The 27,528-nt window shown below is 40.1% G+C and overlaps 1 protein-coding gene across 4 annotated transcripts in view; it reads right to left on the reverse strand.

Moving 5' to 3' along the window:
* The window catches only part of LOC146873173 (autophagy-related protein 16-1-like), a 257,007-nt gene that overhangs the window by 8,019 nt on the left and 221,460 nt on the right, over window positions 1-27,528 (reverse strand). For 3 of the 4 annotated variants that reach the window (XM_085664883.1, XM_085664882.1, XM_085664884.1), the window contains exons 2-5: window positions 14,886-15,006; window positions 9,168-9,347; window positions 8,345-8,429; window positions 8,072-8,218 (exon numbers count right to left, since the gene is read on the reverse strand). In XM_085664883.1, the coding sequence (XP_085521009.1) occupies window positions 8,072-8,218; window positions 8,345-8,429; window positions 9,168-9,347; window positions 14,886-14,976 (503 nt within the window). In that variant the 5' untranslated portion in view covers window positions 14,977-15,006. Of the gene's footprint in view, window positions 1-8,071; window positions 8,219-8,344; window positions 8,430-9,167; window positions 9,348-14,885; window positions 15,007-25,897; window positions 25,917-27,528 lie in introns of those variants that run through there. The other variant, XM_085664885.1, reaches the window with a different exon arrangement.

Here is a 27,528-nt window from a genome sequence, read left to right on the forward strand (position 1 = left end):
TAATCAAATCGACGAGTAAGAAGAGAAAATAGGTACGAAGTCTTCGTTAAAGAAAGCAATAAGTCCTTGGAATCGCGAGGTTGCGTGGCACAAATGATCGCTAGAACATAACAGTGGACTATCGAAAAAGTTTCTTGCCTAATGATTTTACGTATAAAAAAAGTTACATCGTGTACGATCTCTCTGGATGATATCGCGTAGTTTTAGCAAAATCATTGTTTGCGTTCTTTCATCGATATTACCGTGAAGGATTACTATAACTTCACAATCTTCACGATTGAAAGCGATTGTTTTTAATGGAGGAGGTAACGTAAGCTGTATCAAGGTAATACTTTTTTTTTTTTTTATTATAATCTCCGCAAATGTATTTCCATCAGAAACGCGTTGTATACTAGCAAAAAGTAAGAAATGTGTACGCGGAATCATTCTGTACAAGTTTCAACATGAGATACGCGCGTATTCTCTCTCTCTTTCTCTCCCTCTCTCTCTCCCTCTCTTTCTCTTTCTCCTTCTCTCTTAGTCTCACTCTCACTCTCACTCTCACTTTGCAAGCTATCTCTTCGTGCCACGTCAAAGTTAGTGCTTCGACGGACGTAGTGAGTTACTCGCATCTTGCATCCAACTTCACTTTCACTCACAAACGAATGAAACTTCCCTTTGACCGACAGTTCGTGAGATATCGTTCTAGAACCGTCGGCCTGTCGAATTCGTCGTTGAGCTCGTATCTCGATGCTTTGAACTTCAGGCCACTTCGAGGCTGAAGCTCGTATATTATTTACCGAGGTCGATGCAACGCGCGACGGTTTCTCGACTTTTATCGTGATAAATCATCAAAGTCGTGCGCGCACGATCACTGCAGCTAATCCAATTCGCCCCGAGTAACGAACGAATAGCAAAAGAGTCGAGAAGGAGGAAGGAAGGGAGGGGGGAATCGATGGCTCGTCCGTCTTTATCATTTTCCCATTAAGAATAGCGACTTGAGGATAGCTACACGTTGAGTTCGCGGCACGAGCTGCGTTTTATCTTGTAAAAAATGTAAGATTCTCCCGATCATCGTGTCCACGTTTGAAAAATTTATTTTCTATCTTGTATCAGTTGCCATGACAACGGAGAATCGATCGGGTTATAAGAGGGAGAGGGTTGAAATGATTCTTCCACGCTCCTTCCGTCGAAAGTTTTCCGACGTTGAAAGCGTTGTCATTTTAATGGCTTCTGCTTCTTCAAAGAAGCGTGTACCTTCAAAGAGAGTGTACGCTCGTGTAGACACAACGATCTCGTACAAGCGATGGACATGTCGGGATGGACACGCTGATACTATTATGGATTAATGTAAGTAAATTTCCTGGAAGATAGGAGAAGCGTTGTCGTTACCGAGAACGGTCGTTGATTGTAGTAGGAAGAAGACGATGACACTTGTTTATTTCTTATCCTAGCATCCCTATTGAAATTTCTTGCATATCAATGTATCCATGTATAGTCCGGATGTAGTTCGTCTTGCAATTATGCGACTATTAATGAAAGCAGGCGCAGGAAATTGATTAATTAAGGCGCGATTCGATATTCGTGGCTTCTTTACATTTTCAGTCTCCTCGCTCTCGTTTTCCTATCTTTGAACTTGCGATTATATTAGATTTTCTGGCAACTCTCGAGGAAGGTGAAATACCGTCTTAACGTCGTTAGGCGATGTACAAGCGTGACGTGAAAAGCGGCAAGCAATGAAATCTTCAACGTGAATGTCTTAGTTAAATAAATAAAGGTGGATCTTGCTCGACGTGTTAAGTGAAAATCGCGATAAGAAAACATTAAATATCTTTTTTCGACAGCTTAGAACGGAGTACCGTCGATCGAATCGTTTCCATTACGCAATAAGATGCAGTGCTTCTGTGAAATCGCGACTTTCGTGGAAGAGGAAAGGGGAGTATAAAGAAGGATGAAGGAGGTAGGAGCAAAGGGGGAAGGGGGCCCGAAGGGGAGGAAAAATCTATACGTCCGATTTGATCGAAAGCTTTTATCAGGGAGTGCCCATTGGTTGTGAAATGCAACGAAGAAGAGGCAACGGATGGTTAGGGATAAAGGGTGGAAGGTGATTGGGTGGGTGGTAACGGCGGTGGTACGGATTGAGGACAACGAAGTCAACGCTTATATATCCGTACCAAGCCGTGACTCCTGGCACGAGAGGAACTGATGGCAAGGTAGAGTTGGGCCAACAGAAGGAGAATGGGAAAACAGATAAAGAGCTCGGCACGGTGCGACCCTTCGAAGACACGACGAAGATAAATGACATAATATCGTGCAGGACCGGCCGATCATTGTCGTGGAACGAAATCGAGTTAAGTTGGAGCAGTGTCACGAGGCAATTGATCTCCTTTTCGTCCTGTCTTTCCTCTCTTTCTTTTTCTCTCTCTCTCACTCACTCTCACTCTCTCTCTCTTTGTCTCTCTCTAATTCTAGTTCTTCTCTTTGGGTGCTTCGTTACGCGGAGCGACAATGAAATCGGCTTGATCCTCATCGCGAAGCCGAAGTAGAGAAAGAGAGGGATGACAAGGAGATTGGTTTCGTGTGCCTTGAGTAGGCTCGTACTTATTCTTATACAGGCTGCTACAAGAACTAGAAGCTCCAAGGTGAACGAAGTTTCTTCGAAAACATATCTCCGATTATAAGCCATCTTTCGATCGTTAGTTCAGTCAACTCGAGATAGAAAGAGAAAAAGATAGGAAATTTCTTCGCGTCTTGGGAGGCGACTTGAGCATCAACGGACTCGCAAGAAACATAAAATAAATTAGAATCCATCTTCAGCGTCTACTAATTTCTTCGTAATTAGTTCGACGGTGGATCGAGATAACCGTTCGAGATAGGCGTTCGTCGTAAAAGTTAGCGTCGATCTTTGCTACGGGCGGTTACGTAAAAGCTTGACTTCGACGAAGCTTCCTGAAAGATCCTGTATATACTAAGAGAGAAGGGGAATAATCTAATTCCTTTTGCTCGACGGTGTTTACTTCCGTCTCCGGTGCCACTTGTTTTCCTCCTGGGACGACGACGTTGAATTTTCATTACTTCACGAGAGCAGAAGGTGAGTTACATTTAAATGTCGAACCTCCGAAGAGAAAGACCGAGAGAGAGAAAGAGAGAGAAAGAGAGAGAGAGAGAGAGAGAGAGAGAAAGTGAATGTTTAAAATGGAGAAAGAGAGAAAGGAGTACTCCCAAGGATGCGATATACGCGAAAACAAACTAGTGTCTCGATTCCAGTAGAACGATCCGCTAGTGTCACTTTGGGAGAAAACGAAAACCGTTTAGCGTAGCCTCAATGAGCTTCGAGATGTCTTTTCCTTTTCCACAATTCTTAGAAATAGTAAGCATTCCGTACTTCGCCCACAACTTTCCCAGTGATGTTGCAAAGTTTAACGCGAGGAAGTAAAAGCCCGCAAGAAGGTAAAAGATGAAATATATTAATTGAAGTAACTTCGTAGAAAAGTGTGAGAGGTGGCGCTAAGGAAGGTATTTCCCTCGTAAAATATCAGGAAAAATCGTAAATGCGTTCACGACTGAAATATAGCATAGTAATCTTTAAGAGGGGCTGTTACTTGTCCGTTAGTAACGAAGGGATGGTGCAATTTGCGTCCTCTTAACGACTCCCTATGCGTTTATTTATTTACGGCGTCCATACACAAATCAACCGTCTAGCCACGTCTCATGAGACGCCAATAGTTTTTCTCACCATTCCGAGCTATCGTCAAATTTATCTTCTTTTTGGTCGTTTTCCAGCGAGTCAAGATTGTTCAATTCATTGAATTCGATTAATTCCATTTTGAAAGACGAGATAATCGTTATCGAAAGAAGAGAAGGATCTGTCGACCTTTCGAGACGTACTCAGGGAACCTTTCGTTTCACTAATTACGTACCGCTTTAATCGCGCGACGCTATTTATTCGAGGCGCCGTGATCTTTGTCAGGATCGTGTAGTAAATTCCGCGCCTTCCGACGCGCGTACCGGCCGGATCCTGCCGCTTGATTGCAAATTAGAGCGCAAACGTTCGCGCTAGCTTATCGACCAATACAATTACGGATTTCGGAGTTCAAGTAAGGTCAGAGAAGGGAAATCGTGCCAAAATGCCGTGCGATTCATTAAAACGAATATCGAGCGTACGTGCTACGCTCATCGTTGCGACGTGGAAATTCTCTAACAACGAGTGCCTTTAAATCCGATACAAATCCATTTTGTTTTACTGGCCGCGTAAAATCGTTAAACATTTCCAGCGTACCGAGGGACGTTATTTTATTAAATACCAAACCGTTCGAAACAAGCGTTTCGTACGAACATTTGCGGAACAAACGAACGACTTTTGATCGACGTAAAATCGATTTTAATCTTTCCTCGCGAGAGAGGCAAGATATTGCACGTTCGCGTTGTACGATATATTTTTTGTTGTTGTTATTTTCCTTAGCTTTCAAGTTTGTTTCAAACGATACTCTTATAAACATTGAAAAAATAATCAAAGTACTAAAGAATCGTCAAGGAATGTACGATAAAATTTGAAAAGATCAGAACTCATAGAGAAACGTTCTCTACGTGTCGTATGTACACCGTAAGGCACTTTGATAGTGCTATAATAAAAGCCGAAGCAAATCACTTAATGATACTATTTACATTTAACGTGCGCGTGCTCCGTAATTCCAGGGATTATTCATCGAATGGTATCGAACTCTGATCGCGTATCTACGATCTGCTTGGCGAGCTTCGACCGGTTTCTGAGATTTTTCTTTGGCCGAGCGATGTCGATGAGTTAATTCCGTTAAGTCGATCGACCGCTTAATGCGATTTAAATCCGCGAGATCAAAGCGTAAACTTATATTTCAAGAAGGCGAGCGTAAATCGACGGACGATTTTCCCGCGGGCACGGGAAATCGGAAGGCGTTATTTCCGCAATAATTTCCGCGGGAGGTAATCGCTCAGAGCGAGGCATGAGAGACGAAAGACTGTGCATGGACGCGCGTTCGATAAATCTATCGAGAATAGAGGGGATAGTAGATAGGAGGGCGCTTCGTTGGCCCGACTGCAAAATTCAAATGGAACGTCTGGAATTCGCATTTTAAACCGCGACAGATATAGCAAGGATGGGGAGGGGAGGATAGGGGTGAGGGGGGGAGAGAGGGAGGACGCTAGAAAATAACAACGTCACAACTCAAAATGAATTATAGAAGGGTGCGAAATGCTTTTGCTATAAATTAAAACGATCGTCGACGTATCGATAGAAGGACGCGACCGATAGCCATTCGGGTCGGGGATTTAAATTGTCAGCAGAAATCGGACGAATTCGTTTTCTCTTAGTTAAAGGATCCTGATTCTCTAGAAATCGAACGAAAGAGAAAGTTTAGAAGAAAGGGAAGTGATGATTCTTCGATGGAAAAGGGAGGGAATAATAATTTCTAGTAAGTAAGACGAATTTCTGTCGCGTTTAAGATCGCTCGATCACGTATTAACCGCAGCGTTCGTTAGAACGCGCAAGATCGAAGGGGGAAGAAACGAAGAGAATAAAGAGCGAAGTCGAAGATAGAAGGAGAAAAGGAGAGGGCGAGGCCCTTATTAAGTTAGTCGCGAGGATTCCTGAACGCGCGCGTACGCGGTCCGAGCAACATGAGAATTATACGATCCACATCGCGCGAAAGATTCAAGAGAACGACGTGGAGCTTCGAGGACGCGAAGTTGCGCCGAGCGGAGCCAAGCCGCTCGGGGTGAAAGTAATAACAGTGAAACGCGCTCGCGCGGACAACGACGAGAGCGCGTATACGTGACTAGTACTTAAGCCATTTTTCGATACGACCGGTACTTAGCCGCACGCCGGCCTCTAGCTTGCTCTCTACCAGAGAAACTATCTCTGAGAGATGTGCTTCTCCTTCGTCCTTGGGAAAAGTCGAGGAGGTCGATGACGAGGAACGGACGACGAGCCGCTAAGAGATCGACAAGCGAAGAGGAAACTGAAAGAGAACGTTTCACCAAAAGGGGGGTAATCGTGCAAAGAATCTTTCTCCTCTCTCTCTTTCTCTCTTTCTCTTTTTCCCTTTTTTCTTCTTCTAATTTCAAAGAAGTATCGTTTTATGAGAAGGGCTCTGGGAATTATGAGCAAGTACTGTTAGAAAAACTTTCTTTCGTAGCAACTATATACGTGAAGATAAATTTGATAAGATTAGAGGGAATTTTCTAAAGATCGGATTTTTTTGCACTTTTTCTATCCTCTCTTACACATACATGCATAGAAGATCCTTTTATTCTCGGATTCGATGAACGATAGGTTCAAGTGCGTTTTTTTTAGAAAACTTCCTTCTATTTTTCCAATCCTTCTTCATCTTTCTTTTTATTATTCAAGTATACCGTCAAAACGGACACTGCTCGCTCATTCAAAATGACATTTTCAATAGTGAGAAACCGACTTTACCTCGCCACTGAGTTTAGGGTATCTCCGCTAACGCATAAATTTGTGATACAGCAAAGTCATTCCAGAATATAGATGGGTGTAGTCAGTCGTGCGCGTGCGCGCCCGAGCATCAATATACGTAGAGAAATATACCGAGAATACATTGTGCGAAAGTTGGAGTGGAAAACGCACAACGTCGAAATATTTTCTTAACCGGTCCGTCCCGCATGCTGTTCCTCCTCGTCGTATGTGTCCACACGTGTGTATGTATGTACCTAGTACGTGTAGCGAAACGACGAAGCCTCGAAGTACTTCGAAACTTTTCGTGTCAGGTGGGTATGCACAGCACTCGAAGGTGCCTGCTAGAATTACGAGCGTTTTAGTCCGTTCGTAAGGACGGCTAGCGTAGAATTCGCATCAGGTTAGATGATCAAAGCGCGTCGTGGGAGGATGAGAAAGTAAAAGAAAAAAAGATCAAGAGAGAGAGAGAGAGAGAGAAATTCAGGATGAAAAAGTAGAAGAAAGATGCGTAGAAAAAGTTACATAGGGACTAACCGTAAAAGTGAAAAGGCTTATTATGTCATTAATCGAGCATTTTTGAAAGAAACTTTAGTGCGTGCGCTACTTTTGTCGGTCTAGGCCAAAGACGGAAATTACGAAGACATTCCATTTCGTAGATCTTCTTCATCTATCTTATTCTCTTTCTCCTTGTCTCTTGCTACAGATTTTGCTCAGTGAATTTGAGTTTCCAAGAGATAAGTCCTAATTTTTCATAAATTATTATTGGCCTATGGAACGACGTACATACGTACTTTGAAAGTCGCGTGTATTTTTGAAAATCCATGCCGAAGCAAAGCACCCAAGTACCTATTTCGGTGATACTTCAAAGCATATACATTAGGATGTATGCGAGTTTACATGCATACATAGATACATACATACATGTGTGTCATACTTCCTTGCGAGAAATGTCTCTGACAGATGGTCCACGTCCTAAGAAACGTCGGATCTATCTTCTACCCAATGTAACGTACGGCAGTGATTCATGCGATTCGTCTTTCGTAGAATATTATTTTTCTCAGTTTTATGTACTTTTTACTTGAGTCATAAATCAGTACGGAGTTATTAGAATCCCGATACCCATTTCCGATTTTGCTTTCAACGAATTCCAAGATTTGTCGCGTATGATTTGTCGGCCATGGAGTATCGCAAAACATCGATTGATTTTCATTCGAAAACCCGCTACTTCGATTTGAAGAATCTGATAAAATACCTAGTGCAGATTGATATGATCCACGATAACAAAGTCGAATGAATGGATATGTAATGGTTTATGAAACTTTAGTCATAAACTGAGTGCAAAACCTTTCCAATAATCCATATTATAGAGTAGTATAACATTGGTTTGATACAATGTCGTGAAACCGAAATTTTAGATTTTAATAAGCCTTTCCATTACCGGAGCGAAATAGGCTGTAAAAGAGCCTATAAAGTTTAACAATCTCTTTCGTACGTGAGTTTTATAACGGTTCGGAGCTTAATATCGGAAACGCACGTTCCGATCGATACCAAAAAGGGTTTCGTGCTTTTATCCGTTCGAGACTGCGTGGTTAGGATGTGAAATCGATAATCCATAGAAGTCGATAAAAAAGGCATACTTACGCGTGATTTTTTAGTACATTCTCGACCATATGCGTCACCACGGACCAAATAAAAACAGATCCATCGGAAGAGCCAGCAGCGATGTATTGGCCATCGGGACTAAAACCCGCTCGTGTCCAATCGAAAGCAACTTTGAAGCCATCAGCACTGCAGTAAAAACAATCAAAGACATCAATTTTCTTGGTAAATTTTCCATTCGAGATGAGAGTAACGATTAAACTTTTTCACATGTAATATTGTCAAAATTATTTAATTTTACTCAATTGAACTTACCTAAATGAACCAATTATTTTCTTCATTCGTAGATCGATAAGCTTGACAGTGTCGTCTCGCACACAGCTAAGTAAATAATTCGTATCTAAAAGGAAAAAATGAAAAAGTACATTTAGTTTATATTCATGTATTGTACGCATAATCGAATCTATGAAAAGTCACGATTTATTAATTATAAATCCAACGAATAAAGAGCCTCGTTCAAACACATCTTAAGACCAAACACTTTGGAGTCAAGTGGAGAAAAGGGACATTCCGTGTAATCCCATTTTACGACGTATAAATCTTCGGCGGTTGCGTTTGGAAACGTTTCGTCGAGTATATTCCTCTACGGGTGGAATATTGTACTTTAATGGGAGTATACATAATGTATTACGACGAATGATAAAGGAAAAGCATTAGAGCGATACGATGTAATCGAGCAGAATTTTAGAGTCGTTGCAATACCGTTTCATTCGGCTTCTATCCTCGTATTACTGAGATTAATGAAATGCGGGAGGACAATATATGTCTCTCGAAAGAGCTCTTCAATCAACGCAGTGAATTCGCAGTTAAAATCGGTGCTTTGGGATACCATCGAAAAGCAAGGTAATATTTCTGTGTGCTCGTTTCGTTATAACGCGTGTGTGCGCACCCGCACCCGCGCTACATACTATCAAAAAAACTAATCCTTCGCGAAATACCATTTTGTTTCACGAAATATTGATTGTCATTGAATATCGCTAACGTTTAAATCCTTTAACAAATAGATATATACTAGTAGGTCATTTGAAAATGCAATTTTGATGGAGGAAACCCATTACATTGTAGAAATTACACTTACCACGAGATAAATCCAATGAGGTAACCTTCCCTTCAAGAAGAATGTCGTTTGAGCTAGATTCCGCTCTGGTGTCCCAAAATCTTATTCTCTGATCAAAATGACCGCTGATTATCGTTGATCCAGCACCATCCGACGTCACAAGATCGTTACAACTCGAACCAGTAAATTTCGTTTCTATACCTATTAAAGCAAAACAATTTATACTTGAATAAATAGAAATTATTTTCGAATTGAGATAACGTGGAAATTACGAATACAAAGATATATTGAAATATAATAAATTTTCCTGGTCCTTTAGATCAGGCTCGTTAAGTCATCGTTTTATTATCGAAAAGCATATCCTTTAAATAGAAAAATGATATCGTCCAATTTTGCATTTTCAAATCTCTCGGTAGTCGTTTTCATCGATCCGCACGGTGAAATAACCGAGATTTCAAACTTAATTTACATCGGGAAATGACATTCGCGTCGCCTCATTTCTATGAAACCCTTGGAAATCGCGAATAGTGAACGGAAACGGCCAACATCAAGACTGAAAACCGGATAAATTACGGTTTTTCCGCTTATAAGTGACTTTCTTGCAACGCTTCCGTCGTTCTCATGGCATCTTCTCTGTGCAAGTTTTGCTACAACGCGATCGTTGTATACACACACACACAAACGTATACACATACACATTTCAATTTTTATAGATACCTACCTATTTACCTACCTACGCGCAACGCGCGGATACAAGCTAAATCAAATGTAATTTCTCGTCCGATCGATCGTCCTGTCTAATCTGTTTTTACGACGTGCCATCGGTTTTTGCGAAAAAATTAGGTATTGTAAAAAGAGAAGCAAGGTAGTATTGCTCGTAATGGAGCACTGTGTATTAACGATCGAGCTAGCGCCATGCAAAGAATATTTACATAAATTCTGTCACGCGAGGTGCGATCCGTGAAATTTGAAAAAATTAAATCTTCCAGGTTTTAAATCCATTTATAGACGCGTATGTGTATAAGAAAGTAAATGTATGTGTGTTTCTCTCTGTGTGTGTGTATGTATGTGAAAGAGAAAGAGAGAGAGAGTAATTTGCTTAAGTAAAAGCAAGATCGGAAGACTTTTTTTTTTGTATTTGTAAGTTTTATACTAGATTTTCGATGAAAGGAAAATAATCAAAGGTTCTTTTTCCTTTCGTAACGAATCTCTTTTCGATTAGTACAATTCTTTAATCTCTCTTTTGGTAAGTTTTCCTTTTCTAAAATAAATAGACGCTAATTCGAATTTCATGGATAACGTGTGTCTATGAACATTTGGAAATAGCACTCCGCGTTAGGAGTTTAGATTTGAAAATACATTAAAGCGTCAAAACAACGCACGAGCGACGTCGATGCAGTACACATAGATTCCTGCCGGTAATAACATTTCTTTCGGAGTGTTCGACATTGTTCAAATGAATTGCCATTGTTTCCTTGCTCTCCGATGAAATTTTTTTTACAAGAAAATACAGAAATTTTCCCATCGAGTTAACAATGTCGAAGAATTATCGATGAAACACATGAAAAGAGATGATAGAATGTCATTCAAAATCATCGATAATTCGTACGTTAAAGATTAATGAAAATTCAAAATGAACGTTGTTCAAAACTTTCGATCCACGTTGCATAATCCAAGATACATTCCATTTGGCTTATGATGATCATTTGTCCGAGTCATAATTCTTCCATCATTTCGAATAAGAATGTCGAGCAGGACGGATTATCAAAACAGCGGACAGGAAGGTTAAGATTACAAGGCCAAATTAATTTCTATGTTAGCTAAGCGTCTCAAGATATCTCAAGACGTAGTCTTACGTGTAAGAAACGCTCTTCCATTTCCAGAAATAGGATGATGTTGACTACGTCGTAGAGTACGATGTTGACTACGGAGGAAGGAGGAGTCGAGGTTTAAATGCACCAGCTGTCGGATTCACTGTGATAGACTTTCGTAGACGTCACTGTCAGTTTTCATGCTAATCTATTAAGTTCTAGAGAGACAGAGACAGAGAGAGAGAGAGAGAGAGAGAGAGAGAGAAAGAGAGAAAGAAAACAAAGATATTGCAAGAACGAAAACACAAATTCGTGAATGTATTGACCTCGTTTCGAAAAGTTCGGATATCATTTACAGAAAATCTATTAGAATCGACGAAATCGAATCGGCGGAGCGACGACACAAGGCCGAGAATTTCGCACTCGATGTGCTAACAGAGGCACACACGTAAATCCATGTCGTGTATTTTGTGGTCGACGGAATAGACTTCCCGACGTACGTAGCGTCGTTAATTAATCGAGCTTCTCGTTCCTGCGTGGCACGGTTCAGTCCGGAAGGCGTGCCACGCCGTTCTCAAAATTATACAGGACAGACCGAAGGGTGGAAAATAGCGCGTTAGAAAAGAGCCGATCCGCTTTAAGCTTCCTTTTTGTCTTAAAGCTCGCGAACTAAACAATAATTCACGCTTAAACGCCCTTTCAGCGGAGCACTCCCATTGTCCGCTCCTTGCGTTCGGAGATTTATTTGAACGAAACTTTTGTACTTCTGTCTCTTTCTCTCCTTCCACTCCTTGCTCACCACCCATCTATTTCTCCTCCTCGCGTCTATTCTCTCTCTTTTTCTTGCCCCCTTCGTTCTCTCTCTCTCTCTCTATCTCTCTCTCTGTCTCGATAGTGCTACGTTCACTGTTTTTCTCGACTGTACTGAGGATTTTTTACCAAAAGAGGAGCGGCTAGATAAAGTTGGCACGTATACGCATAAATTCGTACTAGAACTAATGACTATCTCGATATATTTATTTTTTATTATCGTTTGAGATTTAATATGCAAATTAATTGTACACAATAACCCGTTACGATTCCTATGTATTGAGTTTGAAAAGTTTTCGAATCAATCGTAACTGTTTGACGTCTATTGTATTTCTCAACGGTTTATTTGCGTTACCAGCGTTCGGTGACTGGTGCTTTAACTTCTGAACGTTCGAAATTCCCGCCGATGTTGTTCGCTGTTCACAACCATGATTGCACCTACCAATACCTCATTTGCAATTAAGCTCGGTATTATAGATAAAACGAAAAGTTATAATCATAGCGTAAATAGGAAAAATTAACGATTGGATGAGAAACAATTGAAACAAGTTTAATGATGTTCAATTCTAGCGAAATCATTTCGATTCGATTGTTACAATGCCATATTTACCATTAATTACTCATGGCACATATATACCTTACTGACGTAGACTATTTTCCTTTCTTTTTTTCTTTTTTTTTTTTCTTTTTTTTTTCGTCTTTTCCATTTGTTCGATCATACTTTAATACGTTGTTTTTAATAATACCAATATCACTGAAATCAATGTGTCATTTATAAAATGTACAATAACATGGGAATGTCTAATCGATTCAATGCATAATCGATCATTCAAGAACGCTTCGCCAACAGAATTAATTTCTCGCGATGTGAGTAACTTCGAACGTGATGCGAGCATGGCAGTCGAGTCAGATGTAATTTGGGATCGAGACCCTGAGGCAATCCTTTCGAAGCGTAGTTTTGGCGATGGTCCGTCGCTATCGTTCTCGTGCAGTTACCAATCCTTTGTCAATAAAATCGTGAACACGACTAATCGAAGTTGCAGCAGTAACGTGTTTACTCTCGCGTAAAGTGATATGTTGAAATGTGTTCTTCGAAAAACGATAACCTTTTAATTAGATTAGTCAGTTAACTCTCCCCTGTCCATTTGAAAATCTCGAATATGTCATTTTTTTTTTTATTTGATTTACGTTTTTTTCTTTCTTTTCTTTTCTTTTCGTTTTTTTTGTCTTTTTTTTTTTTTTATCAAAGACAATGGCTTGTCTAAGAAAAGACAAATATTATAATTCATTTCCTCCTCTTCGCCATCACCACTCGTGTTTTTTTTCATCTTTAATGTCTTTCTCCTTCTTCGAGATAAAATCTACTCTCAGTATGGCCCGCATCCGAAAGAAAAATATAAGTTCTAATATATATATATGTATATATATATATATATATATATATATATATATATATATATATATATATACGTGATAGTATTCTTTTTGCCGCAATTCGTTATCGCGAACCACTTGTTGAGAGGAATAATTTCCGCGAAAAGGATTGTGCCAACTCCGTTTCTCTTCATTTTCATTACGTGCCGTTGTCGGAGAGAGATAAGGCGCGATTCTTTTGGCCTGCATCTTGTAATATTAGACACGAGAACTTTACTCTTCCCATTCATCGTAAAATTCATCAACAACGATTTGATATTCCACGATCAATAAAACGAGCATGCGAAAATAATCTCACATGAGAAAGAAAGAACGAAGATCTAAGTATCTAAGTATGCACATAGTTATCTATTTTTATATATTGAATTAACGCGTATATTTAATTCATATCGTTTTAATTGAAAAACTTTTTTGTATAATCATTCTTGTCGAATTATTTACATATAGATAGCAAATAGAAGCGGGGCACATCTTATCCGTGTTACGGATTTTCAATTTATCACGAGATCGGCCATTGTCTTTCGAAAAGAGGGGAAGACACAGCTTTAACGCCGTGGGAAATTGTCAATTCATTTTTTATCGCGAAGGCCCGCTTATCGCGATGGGATACCCGTTAAAAGCGTCGACGGATAAAGAGAATCGCCTTTAGGATATGAAGGAAAACGGTAGGATCTCGGTGTAAAGTGAAGGAAGGAAAAAAAGATAAAAAAAAGAGAGATAGATAGATAGAAAGGAAGAGAGAGAGAGAGGGGGGGAAGAGGAAAAGAGAGAGGGAAAGAAAGTTTGTCGGTTCGAAGAAAATCCGTTTTCTCGCGGATGGATCTTATCGAGTTAATTAACCTACGAGGACAAAAAAGTGGTCGACGAGGGATGAAGAATACGGAGGTGAAGTGATTTTTATTCGATCCACGTCATTAAGGTGGCGACGTTCGTTGTTGATATATATCGTATTCATACAGAGTAACTTTATACACGTTATATTTCACGTTCCAATCCATTGTAACGTTCGCGTTATAAAACAAATAATAGAAATAATGGGATATCGCTGCAATATGCATTATTTTTGCTTCAAAGATATTGATATTTCCGATATTCTTTCTTTCTTGATTTTTTTTGTTATATATATATATATATATATTTATATAACAAAAAAAACCAAATATATATATATTTTTTCATTACGTATATATATATATATATATATATATATATATATTGTGTCGTTATTACCAATATGTGAACTCGAAAAGTGTACAGAGAGAATTTTAGTGGTCGATAAGATATAACAATTTTTTATTTTCACCGATGCATGTAGATATAATATACATTCATCGAAACGAGTCTATATGTAAAATATTGATCGAATTCATGATGAATGCTTTTGTACGTGGTAAATAATCTAGTTCACGCCTTTATTGTAGAAAATTAAATTATTCGAGGAACATCAAAATGTTCCAGTCATGGAATGAACTATTCAAACTCTTTGATGCAGATTATTTGTATCATATTAAACTGTCTCGCGAAAATCGGATTACTTATTAAATTGATTGATTTCGTAGTAAAAATTGTGCGCTATGTTTCCGTTTATAAATTCAAGTAAATTATTATTATTATTATTATTATTATTATTATTATTATTCGATAATAGAGAGAACAAACAATACATAGGATTTCTTCAACTTACACGCCTTGTTACGTAGGTCCCAGATTTTGAGAGTGCGATCGTGACTGCCCGAAACTACTTTTGAGGGTTCGCCAAGAAACTTGGCCGCCATCACCTTACCGCAATGGCCCGTGAGCGTGTGCTGAAACAGAAATGATAAAAGCCCTTTTAGAGGAAACTCCGAGATTAGCGCGAAGTAATATTGGAAAACAGTGTTCTCGGCATTAGATCAGATCAGATTAATTTCTTTCGGTTCAACGATAAGGTCCGACGAATATGAGAGAGTACGATTATTTCGCGAGGAAAGTTTCTGAAATAATTTGAAAGAAAGGTGTGGCATCGATGACCGACGAACGGAGAAAAGAGAAAGAGATCGATTATACGGTCGATATGAAGTAGTCGCCGTAGAAGAACTCTGCTAGCCGACGCTTTGTATTTGAAGTCTTTCTTTAAACTTTTGAAAGCGACTCGTTAGTTGGTGCACGGGCTTTCATAAGTTGGTTTTCCCCTTTCTACCGTAGACTTCAACTCGGTTGCAAGTATCGACGTGTTTGAAATGGGAAATGAACGTGGACCTTACGACTCGCAAGTAGACCAGCTTCTATAAAAGAACGTTAGAACGTTATTCTTCTTGGGCGGCAAACGAGAGAACGTTATTTTTCAAGTTTTTTTCCTTCGGTCTGAATTCAATGACCCCGATTGATATCAGAAGATTTTATCATTCATAAAGAAAACATTGAAGTTATTTGATTTATATATTTCTTTTTATTTGTCATATTACACATTTGATTAATTATATATTAAATTTTAGTATTATTTTTCTTTTCTTTCTTCAACTCGTAGTCGTTCTATTATTTATTCATTTTTTCTTTTCTGTTTTCATTAATCTGACTTGTTCAATATTATAGATATAAATATTTTGTTTTTTTTTAACGTATACGCACATACATAAGCTTCTTATTTTTAACGTCTAACCGATGACAAAGAATCAGTAGCTAGATACATACATACATACATACAACTCGACATATAAACGATCTCATAAACATGGAGGAACGGTTTACGGTACCGATCGATATCTCGATGACATATCGAATCGTCGTTGCGACGAGCATGCATGATATCGGACAGCGGCGTTCAACGTCGTGGCTGATATACGCATCGTGGTATTATCCCCACTCCTCTTTCATCCTCGTTTTAATAGCACATACGATGACACGCGTGTAATAAACGTCGCTAGCAACGCAGCATACTACGAACGTAAACATTTTAACGCGCGAAATTTGTCTGTATCTTTGTTTCTTTCTTTATATGTTGCCTCCTCTTCTTCTTCTTCTTCTTCTTCTTCTTCTTCTTCTTCTTTTTCTCCATTTCGTTTTTTTCTCTTTACGCCACGTCAGCTCATAACGAGACAACGTTACTAGCGACGTCATTGATATTAATATCCTTGACCGCTTTACGAGTTAATAAATAATATCGGCGACGGAAGCTCGTCGCGTCTTGGTTGGAACAATCTAACGATGCTTATACAGCCATGTCGGTGATTACACTTTTCAGGAGAATTCTTTTCTCTTACGACCTTAAACTTTTAAAGTATAAAGCATTAAATGCATACGTGCGTGCGCGCGCACACACACACACATAGTCATGGATATGAAATAACTCGACGTATCATATGTACAATCGATAACTGACGGACATATTTATGAGTCTATCAATTTTTCGATAACTCTGACGATAAACGAATGATTTAAGAAGACGAGAACGTATGCGCGAACTTCGAGCTAATGAAATTTCAATTCTATCGGATATATCACTGTTTCGATCCTCATTTTTCTAAGGTCGTCGTCGTCGTCGTCGTCGTCGTCGTCGTCGTCGTCGTCGTCGTCGTCGTCGTCGTCGTTGGCGTCGTTGGCGTCGTCGGCGTCGTCGTTGTCGTCGTCGTCGTTTAATGGACGACGAGTTCGAGCGCGACATCGACAAGAGAAAAGTAGTGGAAAGAGAGAAGAGAAGAAAGATTTAGGGAGAGAGGGAAAAGGAGTAGAGAACGAACGACTCGAGGGCTCTTCCCGTGTAAGAGGGAACCATGTTAAAAAGAAGACCGCCAATTTTAACGTGCACTACCGTAGTCGAGCTCTCGCGCTCTTGAAAAATGTCCTAATGTAAATTAATGGCCCGGAAGTTTGGCCGGAATGGCTTCACCATGAAAGAAACACAGGAGAAGAGAAAGAGAAGGTGGAACGGTTAGCTTGCACCATTGAGGAAGAACTTTCCTCTCTTTCTTACATTGGAAAAAAAAAAAAGGAAAAAAAAGAAAAGGGAAGGGAGAACAGAGAGGACGAAGAAGGGACTCGAAGGGTACGTGCCATGATCTAATGTCTCGAAAAGTTAGTGGAAAGTGCGAGGGTGAATCCACCTTTAACAGCGTACGTTAAACGGCTAAGTACGCTCGCTTTTTTCAATCAACCTCTCTCCCTTTTCACTCCCTCTTCTTTTCTCTCTCTCTCTCTCTCTCTCTCTCTTCATTTTTTTTTTATTCTTCTATAAGAGGAGAAAGTTGGAATTTTTATATCGATGTCGAACTTTTCATTGAGTTTTCCTCTAGAAATTTTTCATACCTTTATGGGCGTCGTGAATAACCATTAATCAATTCAAGTAGAATTTAGATCGTCGGATGAATGAATTCAGAACGTATATCAAAAGGAATTGATCGCAATAAGAATGAGACGTTATCAAGCTAATATCTTTAAAAATATATATATATATATATATATATATATATATATATATATGCATAGAAAAGGTTTTATCGATGAAGTTTTAAAAGTTTCAGCGTGTGTAGCCGAAAACGTGAGTCAACGAAGAACATTCAGTACAATAAATTTACTTTTGCTTTTGTTTTCCCTTCATCCTCTCTTTAGGTAAAAGAGAGACAGAAGGAAAAAGTGTGTGTGTGAGAGAGAGAGAGAGAGAGAGACAGAAATTGAGAGAGCATTACAGTGCTCGTAGGACGATGCAGAGTCCTTTTATTTCGCATCTACCCAGTGAGAGTCATCATCCTGGAAAGATACGGTATAAGGTTTACAAAATACGCGGCTGATATCGTCGTTTTTATGAGTGAACCTACTGCTGCGTGCACTAGCTCTCTTTTTCTCTTACGGACCCGTCTTGCGCTCGCAATAAAATCATAAACTCCTTCGTGGGTCCTACGATGAGCCCCATCGAGAGAGCGAATAGTGCGTACGTTCCGGGCGCGCTTGCCACGAGAACACGGTTCACGAGAGAGAGAGAGAGAGAGACAGAGAGAGAGAGAGAGAGAGAGAGAGAGAGAGAGAGAGAGAGAGAGAGAGAGAGAGAAAGAGAATAATGGGGTGGGGACACGGGAGGGAGAATGGACGAGATCCTTCAAGTTGTACGGAGGTTCAATTAAAGACGATAAAAAGCACGAAGGAGAGTAGCCGGTAACCTTCCAGGAAAACAACTAGCGACCTCCGTTTTATTGCTCGCCGTGTTTCGCTACGTTTTTAAAGAGCGCGTACGAGTGCGAGACTCCACCGAAAAGCATTACGACTATAAAACGAATGAGAGACAAAGGGAGAAAGAAAGAAAGAAAGAGGCAGAGAAAGAAAAAGAGAGAGATAGAAAGAGAGAGAAAGAGAAAAAGAAAGGAGAAAAACTTAAATCGTTTATCCACACTTTACTCTAAACAAACCGAAACAAAACCGAAGCTTGCTTCTTAAAGGAGACGTATTACATAAAGTGAGATAAGAAAGAATTCTATTGCCAACATTTTTTTGTTCCTTTCTAACATTGCTATACTCAGACGGTTTGGGAAATAAAAAATTCAATCTTAGCAAATAGACTTTTATTTATTTGTTTATATCATGACTCCAGAATGCGCATAATAGAGAAATGTAATAAGCGTTTGGGTCGCGTCTTTTCAAAGAAACAAAAGTTGAATGCGATATTATAATGAGAGCAGAAACAATGCTCTTGAGAGAATTCACCTTGTATTACTTTCATTCATTATCTTATCAATAACGCTTTGAAGTAAACTTTCATTTCTCGAACTCACTTAACGAAAATTTTGAAAAATATTACTGTTGTTGTTCCAAACAATAAATACCAATGTTCATAAAGTTCCTTTAAATATATCCTTTTACGTTTGCCTTTTCATATTCTTTTTTTTTTTTTTCCCATAAATAAAACGATGCGATATTACGGTAGAGACCGATCCTTGTGGTGACGGGGAAGTAGCTATGGCATCTACGGAGAAAAGTAGTACCTCGAAAGGTAGTGGGAGGACGTAAGCAAATGGGGTGTCGTTGGCTCGGCGTTGTCAATCGTTTACCGATACCTTCGTAGAAAGCGTCTCGCATCGTAGGACACGAGGAACATATATGCCCTGCGCAAAGCAATGTTTGCAAACAGTACGCATGTACGTGTACCTGCACGCGAAGCGACGGTTTGCCTATATAAACGTTCTCATCGTTTTTCACTGCCACTTCGTTAGCGGAGACCGCAATCGCAACCGTTTTCCCTGAAGCGGAACACAGCGATCGAATGTACTCGCCCGCAGCTGCTGGACGCGGTTCAGGACGATTTATAATTACGTCCGATTGACAAAGACGTTTGCTTGTTTTACGAGGAAAGGAGCAATCGTTTCTTCTACTGTCAAGATCGAGAAAGAAGGAGAAAGAAAGAGAGAGAGAAACGAAGAACACAGACGTCGATCCGAACCGTCGTGACATTTCGTGATAAAATTTATTATGATTATCCGTGAGGTAAACTACCGTTGCTAATTTAAGATCGTAGAAGAAATTAATACGCCTACCGTGATTAATATCAAGACACGTAAATTTTACGCGAAGTTAATAGCGCTCTTTCAAAACCGGTATATGATCCACGATCAGCGTCAGCGATCTTTCCCCGCAATTATGATTCTCTTATTTCTAGCCGCGTAATGATTATAACGACGACATTAGGATGTTGATCGATAAGAAACAAAGAAAGACCAGAGAGAATTTTTTTCTTTTTTTTTTTTTTATCATTTTCCGACGACGACGCCCGAAGTTGAACGATATGTGCGTTTTAATACGCATGCGGGTCGTCGAGTTTCGAGCTCGTATTGAAAACGCTTGTTGGACCATAGATAAACGAACGATGAGAAACATCCGTCGAATGGTATCATAATTTTATCGATATTACGGATTTTGCGAGAGTAATTCGAACATTCGCTCGAATCCTCATAACAATCGAATTTATCGTAACGCTCGTACCATGGGTGGCAATAATTTTGTGAGAATATACGAGTCATTCGATAAGTGGGAATAATCCAACTGGTCGATTAAGCGAAACTAATAGAAACGAATATTACGATAGTATAGATAAAAATAGCTGCTGATTATTGCGTTTGTGTTCAGGATGCGTACGTAAACGTTCTTGGTTTTTATACTTTGTGGATAATTACGAGCCGAGAAGCCATGGAAAAGCTCTCGTCACTGACGGAATACGCGTAGGAAAATCGCTAGAGGGTCATACTGAAACTCTAATTACCTCGATATATCGGCATTGACTCGCTTTAGTTCCATTTGATTTAGCCGAATATAAACGCTGTTGTAGAAGCAGCACATCGTCCGCCGTGCGTTCAGTCTAATTGCAAATCTATGATCTTCGGGGTAGCAGAACGATCGTTAAGTAGATACGTTTCATTGAACGAACACACTACGATCGACCATAGTCCTACCACATGAATGCTCGGAGATACTCGAGCATCCAACAGAAACAACGACCTCTTCCTCGAATGAGCTTGCTCGTTTCTCTTCATTTTTCTTACTAGCCGATGGATTTATCATTTACGATCCTATACTTGTCTTGAATTCTTGGTACGCTTCTCTTTAGTCTCTTTCCCGTTTATAAAAGAAAAATTCATTAAGCTAGGAAAGAAGATGATCTCATGCATGAAGACCACAGCTATGACAATAACGACGACGACGACGACGAACTTGTTATTAATTTACCTTTGTGGAAGATGTTATTTGTGTTTCTACGATTTATAATGGCAACGATGTTGTAAAGGAGACAAAAGGATTAATTGTCAACGTTTCTCTTTTTCCCCAGAGTTAAAGATAATGTCGAACCGTCGAAGGTGCGTTTATGAAATATGCAAAAAGTAAGTACTACGTAACTGCATCGAAAGGAAAAGTTTGCACGCAGGGGTTGGGCCGTAACACAAAACTACTCGGAGGCTTTTATCGAAGAATACTTGGGTGCGACCCAAGTATTCAACCACTCGCCTCCTTCAACTCCTTTACCCAGAGTCTAGTCAACCTATATTTTCAAGGCTGCAACGTCGAGAAGGCGGAAAAGGCCATTTCCTCTTTCTCTCTTTCCCTTTCTTTCCAAGTTCCTCTTTTCGCGCGCACGAAACTGCATAGACATACACATACATACACACACACACACACACACAGGTGCGAACACAAACGTGTACGCTTTCTCTCTACGGTCTCTCTTTTCGCAGCACCGCGATTCTCACTTCGCTCTCGCTAACGCTCGGGGCTGTGGCTGCATCCACATACACACATATACATACATAGGTACACGCGCGGGCGCGCACGCATACACACAAACATAATCCAGACTCGTGCTCGTTTCTCCCGTCTAGTTCATACTTATACAGACATATACACCCACAAATGCGCACGCATAAGGATCTCCTCTCATGTGTTCTCCTGAATTAATTCGCTCGAAAGATAAAAAAAAAAAAAATAATCCTCCTGGCACCGGTGTGTATAATTAATCGTATTATCACGACGTTGTTCATTGTTACGTGTCTACCGCCACCGGAATTGTGCTATTAAAAGGCTTGGATAAAATAACGCGGATGATTTTCACGAAATCGAAGAATTTGACGTAAAAGCATGGATGAACATGACAGTCTCGTTAACGTTGTGCTTCATTTTTCCATTCTCGAAAACGATTCCATTTTCATGTGTTGTATTTCTGGTCAAATGTAACATCTAAATATTCATGCATACCTCCGGCAATTGCTCCGGGTTACGGGTCGAGTTTGAACCTAAATCAACATCGCATTATTCTGTGCAACGCAAGAATGATTTATTCTACGAGATTTTGCAGGTGGTAAAAAGAAACGAGAAAATGGTTTGGACTTACGTAAGATTAACTCCTACATTACGCAAGCATAGCAATTATGCGCGCATAATAGCGCTGCGTGCATCCAAGATAGCACGATAAAACAAGCTTGTTTCGTTTGTTACGGCACAAATATTTATCCCGTACAATATGTGTGCGAGCAAGTTTTATTATAGCTCACGGCCAAAGTACTCATATGAACGGGAAACACAAGGAGTATCTCGAAACAGTTCGTTACGAGGAACGATCGAAGGAGTATTCTCTGTATAATTTCCTTTTTAATTTATTCTCGTTCCTTTTTCCGTTATCGTTTCCCATCTCCATCATGTTTTCAAAATTTTCGTGTATATATTCGTCTAAAATATCTGGATTATTTTCACCATTCGTATACGTGCGTAAATATTCCCATGAGTATGAGAACGAGATAATATATAATGTATGTATTAATGAATTTATTTTAATTACTCATGGGTTCGATGTACGCGTCGACATCGTTGTTTCCTTTATGTAATAACGAAAATAACGCTTACCTTCCATAAGCTTTATTTTAATTCATTCCGCGAACGCAGATCTTTTTAAATGATTATTTCATTGTGGTACTCGAGTTTATTCCTCGACATTTTTTTAACTTTCATTTCGATTATTACTGCGATAACAATCTTTTTGCTAATGTGAAAGGTAATCATGAAAGCGAGGTCGAACGTGTCGTTTACCGATTTAACATAATGAATAAGTCATAACTAAAAGAGGATATCAAAGGCAGCAAAGAATTCCGACGATAAATAAGGAGGAAGAGGAAGAAGGGAAGGATAATTCTCTGGCGCCTTGCGTTTTACAACGTGGCGTCTGGCGAGCATTGTACGGGTCGTGCTATAAGGAAAGAGGGAAAAGCAAATAGAGAGTACGAGAAAGAGAGAGAGAGAAAGAGAGAGAGAGAGAGAGAGAGAGAGAGAGAGAGAGAGAAAAGACGACGAAGGAGGAAAGCTGTAAGAATAATTCGAATCGATATTCAATTAACGTCTTTAAAGACCTAATCGGTCCTTCGTTATCGCTCGGTATTCGTATTTAATTATCAAGCCTTTCGACATGCCACGAACTAGGGAGAAATTAGAAAGGGAAAAGGAAGAAACTGCGAGACAAGATCTACCGACGCCTTCTTGTGATCTTCCCCTTTGAAATTCCGTTGCGATTGTATATGTAATATTCAACGAGGTTACAAGAGCGAACTTAAGAAATGACATCATTTTCTCCGTAATATCGTTCTTTAATTATGACGGATATGTTACAGAATATCGTCGATGTATATCGTCGGAGTAAAGAAATCAAGAAACGATGGTTTATGATCTCTACGAATGCTGAACGAGGTTGCAAATAATCGAAAGGTGAATCGACGTAATTGCGAGGTATCGTGACTTTCGAACGATCTCCCTTTTCGAAGGGACGAAAGATAAAATACATTTCTTAGAGTTTGTTCCGCGGCAACGCACGAAGAGCGAAGCGGTTAACTCGCCGCGGACGAACGGTAGGTCGACTGCTCTACGTACTTTGCAACGTATGTACATGTATGTACAATGTACATACATACGTACGTGTACGGTCCTCCTCCCCTCCTCCTTCTACTCATTCTCTCTCTCTTTCTTTCTCTCTCTCTCTCTCTCTCTCTTTCCGTCGACATCGCGAGAGAAGTTCGTTGACCGTCGAGCTCGCTTCGTCTCGCTCGGAGCCGCTCTGAACAGCGCTCTCTTTCTTCGAAGGCACTCTTCTACGGCCTTGGCGATTCAATGCCCGCACCAGATAACTCCCCTTCCAGATAATAGATTATTTCATACGTGTAACTAGTCGCTGCTAGTAGCAGTGAGTGCTTCGTCCTTCCTCCTCTCTCTTTTTCGCTCTCTCTCTCTCTCTCTCTCTCTCTCTCTCTCTCTTCCTTCTCCCTTTTTCTCGTACCTGCCTCCCGCGATATCTTCCTACTTCTTCAGTTTGTTTCCGACTCGACACGCACACGTGTTGTGTGTACGAGCGCTCACAGGTAACGTTGTGCGCTCATCCTCCTTCCGATTCTTCTCTTCCTTTATCATCGAGCTCGCAGCGGTGCGTGCACGCGCGCACGCACGCGCAAGCGCGCGCGCGCGCACCTTCGCGAGAGCATGTCCGTATGCTACGTTACCTGCCGGCTTATACGACGACGATACCCGGAACGATCCTTCTTATCGGAATTGCACACGTACCACGCGTAAGTTGGACGATCTCTCTCTCTCTCTCTCTCTCTCGATTTTTACTACAAATTTTTGATTCTAACAAATTCTAGTAACATACAAAGTACAAACAACCAGAGATTCTAATTATGTGCACGTGCGAGCTTACGAGTTCGATGACCGTTTTTCACGCGACGAAGTCCAAGAGTGAAACGAATGCTCTCGTTCTCGATGCCCTGCGATACCATCGAGCATTGTTCATTTCGTGAAGAAAAAATTCTTGAAAACTTTAAAAAATAAAGAAAAAGAGAGAGAGAGAGAGAAACAGAAAGAGAGAGAGAGAGAGAGTTTAAGAGTGAGTATATTTGAGGTAGATTGGTAAAGCAAATATTACATACAATAATACATCGCGTGAGTTTAAGAACAATTAACATTCGATCGATAAGCAACATTTCCCCTTTACAAAAGAAAAACCCATGACGAGCTGATTTTTTCTTTCCTTAATCCTCTTTTTCCTTTTCTATCTCTTCCTTTCCTTTTTTTTCTTCTTTCCACGATCCGTTCTTATGTTTTTTTCTTTTTTCTTTTTTCTTTCTTTTTTTTTTTTTGTTCATTTTGTTCAAGAAGAAATAATCGGTCGATATCAGCCAGCTCGTGCAGTTATTGGAAATTTCTTAAAAAGTTTTCACGTTGAAATTCCAACCGCGAGTAATACCAAACTAACAAAACTTTCGTTTTGTTGTTGTAAACGCGAATGGCGTGAAAATAGTTCGCTAAGCTAAATACACGCGATGTACATTACTTCTTTATCCTTCCTCCTCTCTCTCTTCTCTCTCTCTCTCTTTCTCTTTTAATCCCATTTTCTTTGATATAAAGGAAGCCCTATCAAGGAACATAAATCATCATCGATAAATCTCTTTTAATCGCTCAAATTTACACGATACATCTCTCTCCTGTTTTATCTAGAAGATCATTTATGTCGACGGCGTGTATAAATAGGCAAAGACTATTTGTCCTGATGGTCCTCATCTTCTTCAGAGTTGACGACAACAACGACAACAACGACAACAACGAGATACGCAAGCTTCATGTTCGCTTTATTCTCTCTGCGACGAATTCTCAAGTAACGCTGATGTCGAGCGTGCGTGAATCGCTGTCGTGCAATCTACGATTACGAGTATAATAAATTTTGCTTGACGTGGCTGAGCGGGAGAGTTGGACTTCATTGATAGGACAATGACATTCCTCTCTACACCTACGAACATTGAGGTTCTTTAAAAAGGACAAGCCACGTGTCAACGACGAGTTTCATTCTTTTATTTCTTTTATTTATCTCTTCGTAGAACAAGGTATTCTTCAAAAAGCAACGGTACGCATTTGACTTAGAATTGGTTCCGTTTCGAGAAAGAAAGAAAAAGAGAGAGAGAGGAAGAGAGAGAAAGAGAGAGAGAGAGAGAGAGAGAGAAAGAATTCGCCCTCGATCACTTTTCACTTTCTCCGGGGAAATGTAAAATTCGTCGATACCAACAGGATCATGAAAAAGCAGAAAAGATGGGTCGCAGGAGAGATTCGCTAGCAACTTCTCGTTCGTTGTCCTCGTCTTGGCTGGAACTCTCGATACACATATAGGGTCGACATAATTGAAATTCCAGAGAATCGGAATTCTTTCGTGGCCCGATCTACCTTCTTGTCGTATCATCGCCGCACGGAGGTCGTTGAGAAGTAGATGGAGTGCGGAAACCACATGCCAGGGGCGTGATCGTCGTTGAGGAAAAACGTGGGTAATGCGGAAAAGCAGCAGCTTCGCGGCACGATGTGGTAGGGCCGCGCTCCGACCTTAATGCAAATTCATTCGTGGATTGCACGATCGTGCGCGCTCGCACACTATCCAAACTGAAAAAGAGAGAAAAAGAAAGAGAGAGAGAGAGAGAGAGAGAGAGATAGAGAGAGAGAGAGAGAGAGAGAGAGAGAGAGAGAGAGTTTACAGAGATGCGAATCATTTTCTTTCAAACGAGAAACCGAAACCACAAACGAGTGAAACAACCACAGTTTTTATGCTCTTTTTCCCTTTATATCGAAATTTCCTCATTGATACTTCGTCCGTTAATCGATTGAGATCAAAAGGTCGACGATTAAACGTGATCGTTCCAGGTCTCTTTTGCAGGACCATCTTTCACCTAGGACATATGGTCGTACCGTTATTCTCAACCATTATCGTAGACCAATCATTCTTTCCTTTTTTTCATCTTATGTCTGGAAGAAGTCGTAAAGACACGATTAAGTAGATAGATAATAAAGACATGATGTTAAGTGTCTTACGCTATTCATTACCGACTTTTATCTCCTATTAACGCCGATTAATTAGGCCTCACAAAGTTATCGAATGATTCTGGACGAACAATGGAACGATTAATTTGACGGTGATATCGGCCACCTGAGTGCTCCATTTGTTACGATACATACGTATGCATCTATGTATTTATGTATGTACGTAGGTGAAAATTATTCAACGAAAGAGATGTTAGTTGTACGGAGCGCGTGCGTTCAGAGCGATGGTGGAAATTGGCTCGGAGTAGTTTTAACGGCACCGACTATATACATACGGTAATTTTACATTCATGGAGTGGGAGTCCTGGGACTACGGTCGATTCTGTAAGTTTTGCGGTAACCGAAAAGTAGCTTTCGTGCCGACCACAGGAACGCAGGCATCTCGTATTTTTAAATGACGGGTATGAAGCGTTAATTAGAATAGAAAGCTCATCCGACGGTCGTTGACTTTAAATCGGCGTCATATAAAAGAAAAGGGTCGTTGGTTAATATTTTTCGTTCGTGGTAACAACAATAATTATCAAGTAATTCTATTGCACTGACGTACACCCTTGATCAACGTTATTTTCTTAACGCCTGACTCAGTAACAATCTTGTTGATTACGAATTGGTATCTTGGCTCTCCGAGTTTCCAATTAAAATTAGCTATAATCAAACGTTTGGTAAAGAAAGTAAGAGATGGAATAGAGGGTAAGAACGGGTAGAACAGGCAATATTCCAATACTCTCTCTCTCCTTCGACGTCGAGCGTTTATACACAAAACGATATTCGAGGCGAGCTGGAGTTCGCGTTATATAGAAACATGCTAACGCTCGAGCGAAGCAGTCTCTTTGATAGAAAACACCTTTTCTCTCTCTCTCTCTCTCTCTCTCTCTCTCTCTCTCTCTCTGGTTTTGAAACCGTGCAAGGTGTAAAACGTTTCCGATCGAAGGCGCGTTAAAGGAAGGCATGCTGGAAGAAGACGAAGTAGACGAGAAACTAGTAGA

The sequence above is a fragment of the Vespa mandarinia genome, chromosome 2 (genome assembly GCF_050613455.1).
Source record: "Vespa mandarinia isolate Hongniang chromosome 2, ASM5061345v1, whole genome shotgun sequence".
NCBI classification, from domain to species: domain Eukaryota; kingdom Metazoa; phylum Arthropoda; class Insecta; order Hymenoptera; family Vespidae; genus Vespa; species Vespa mandarinia.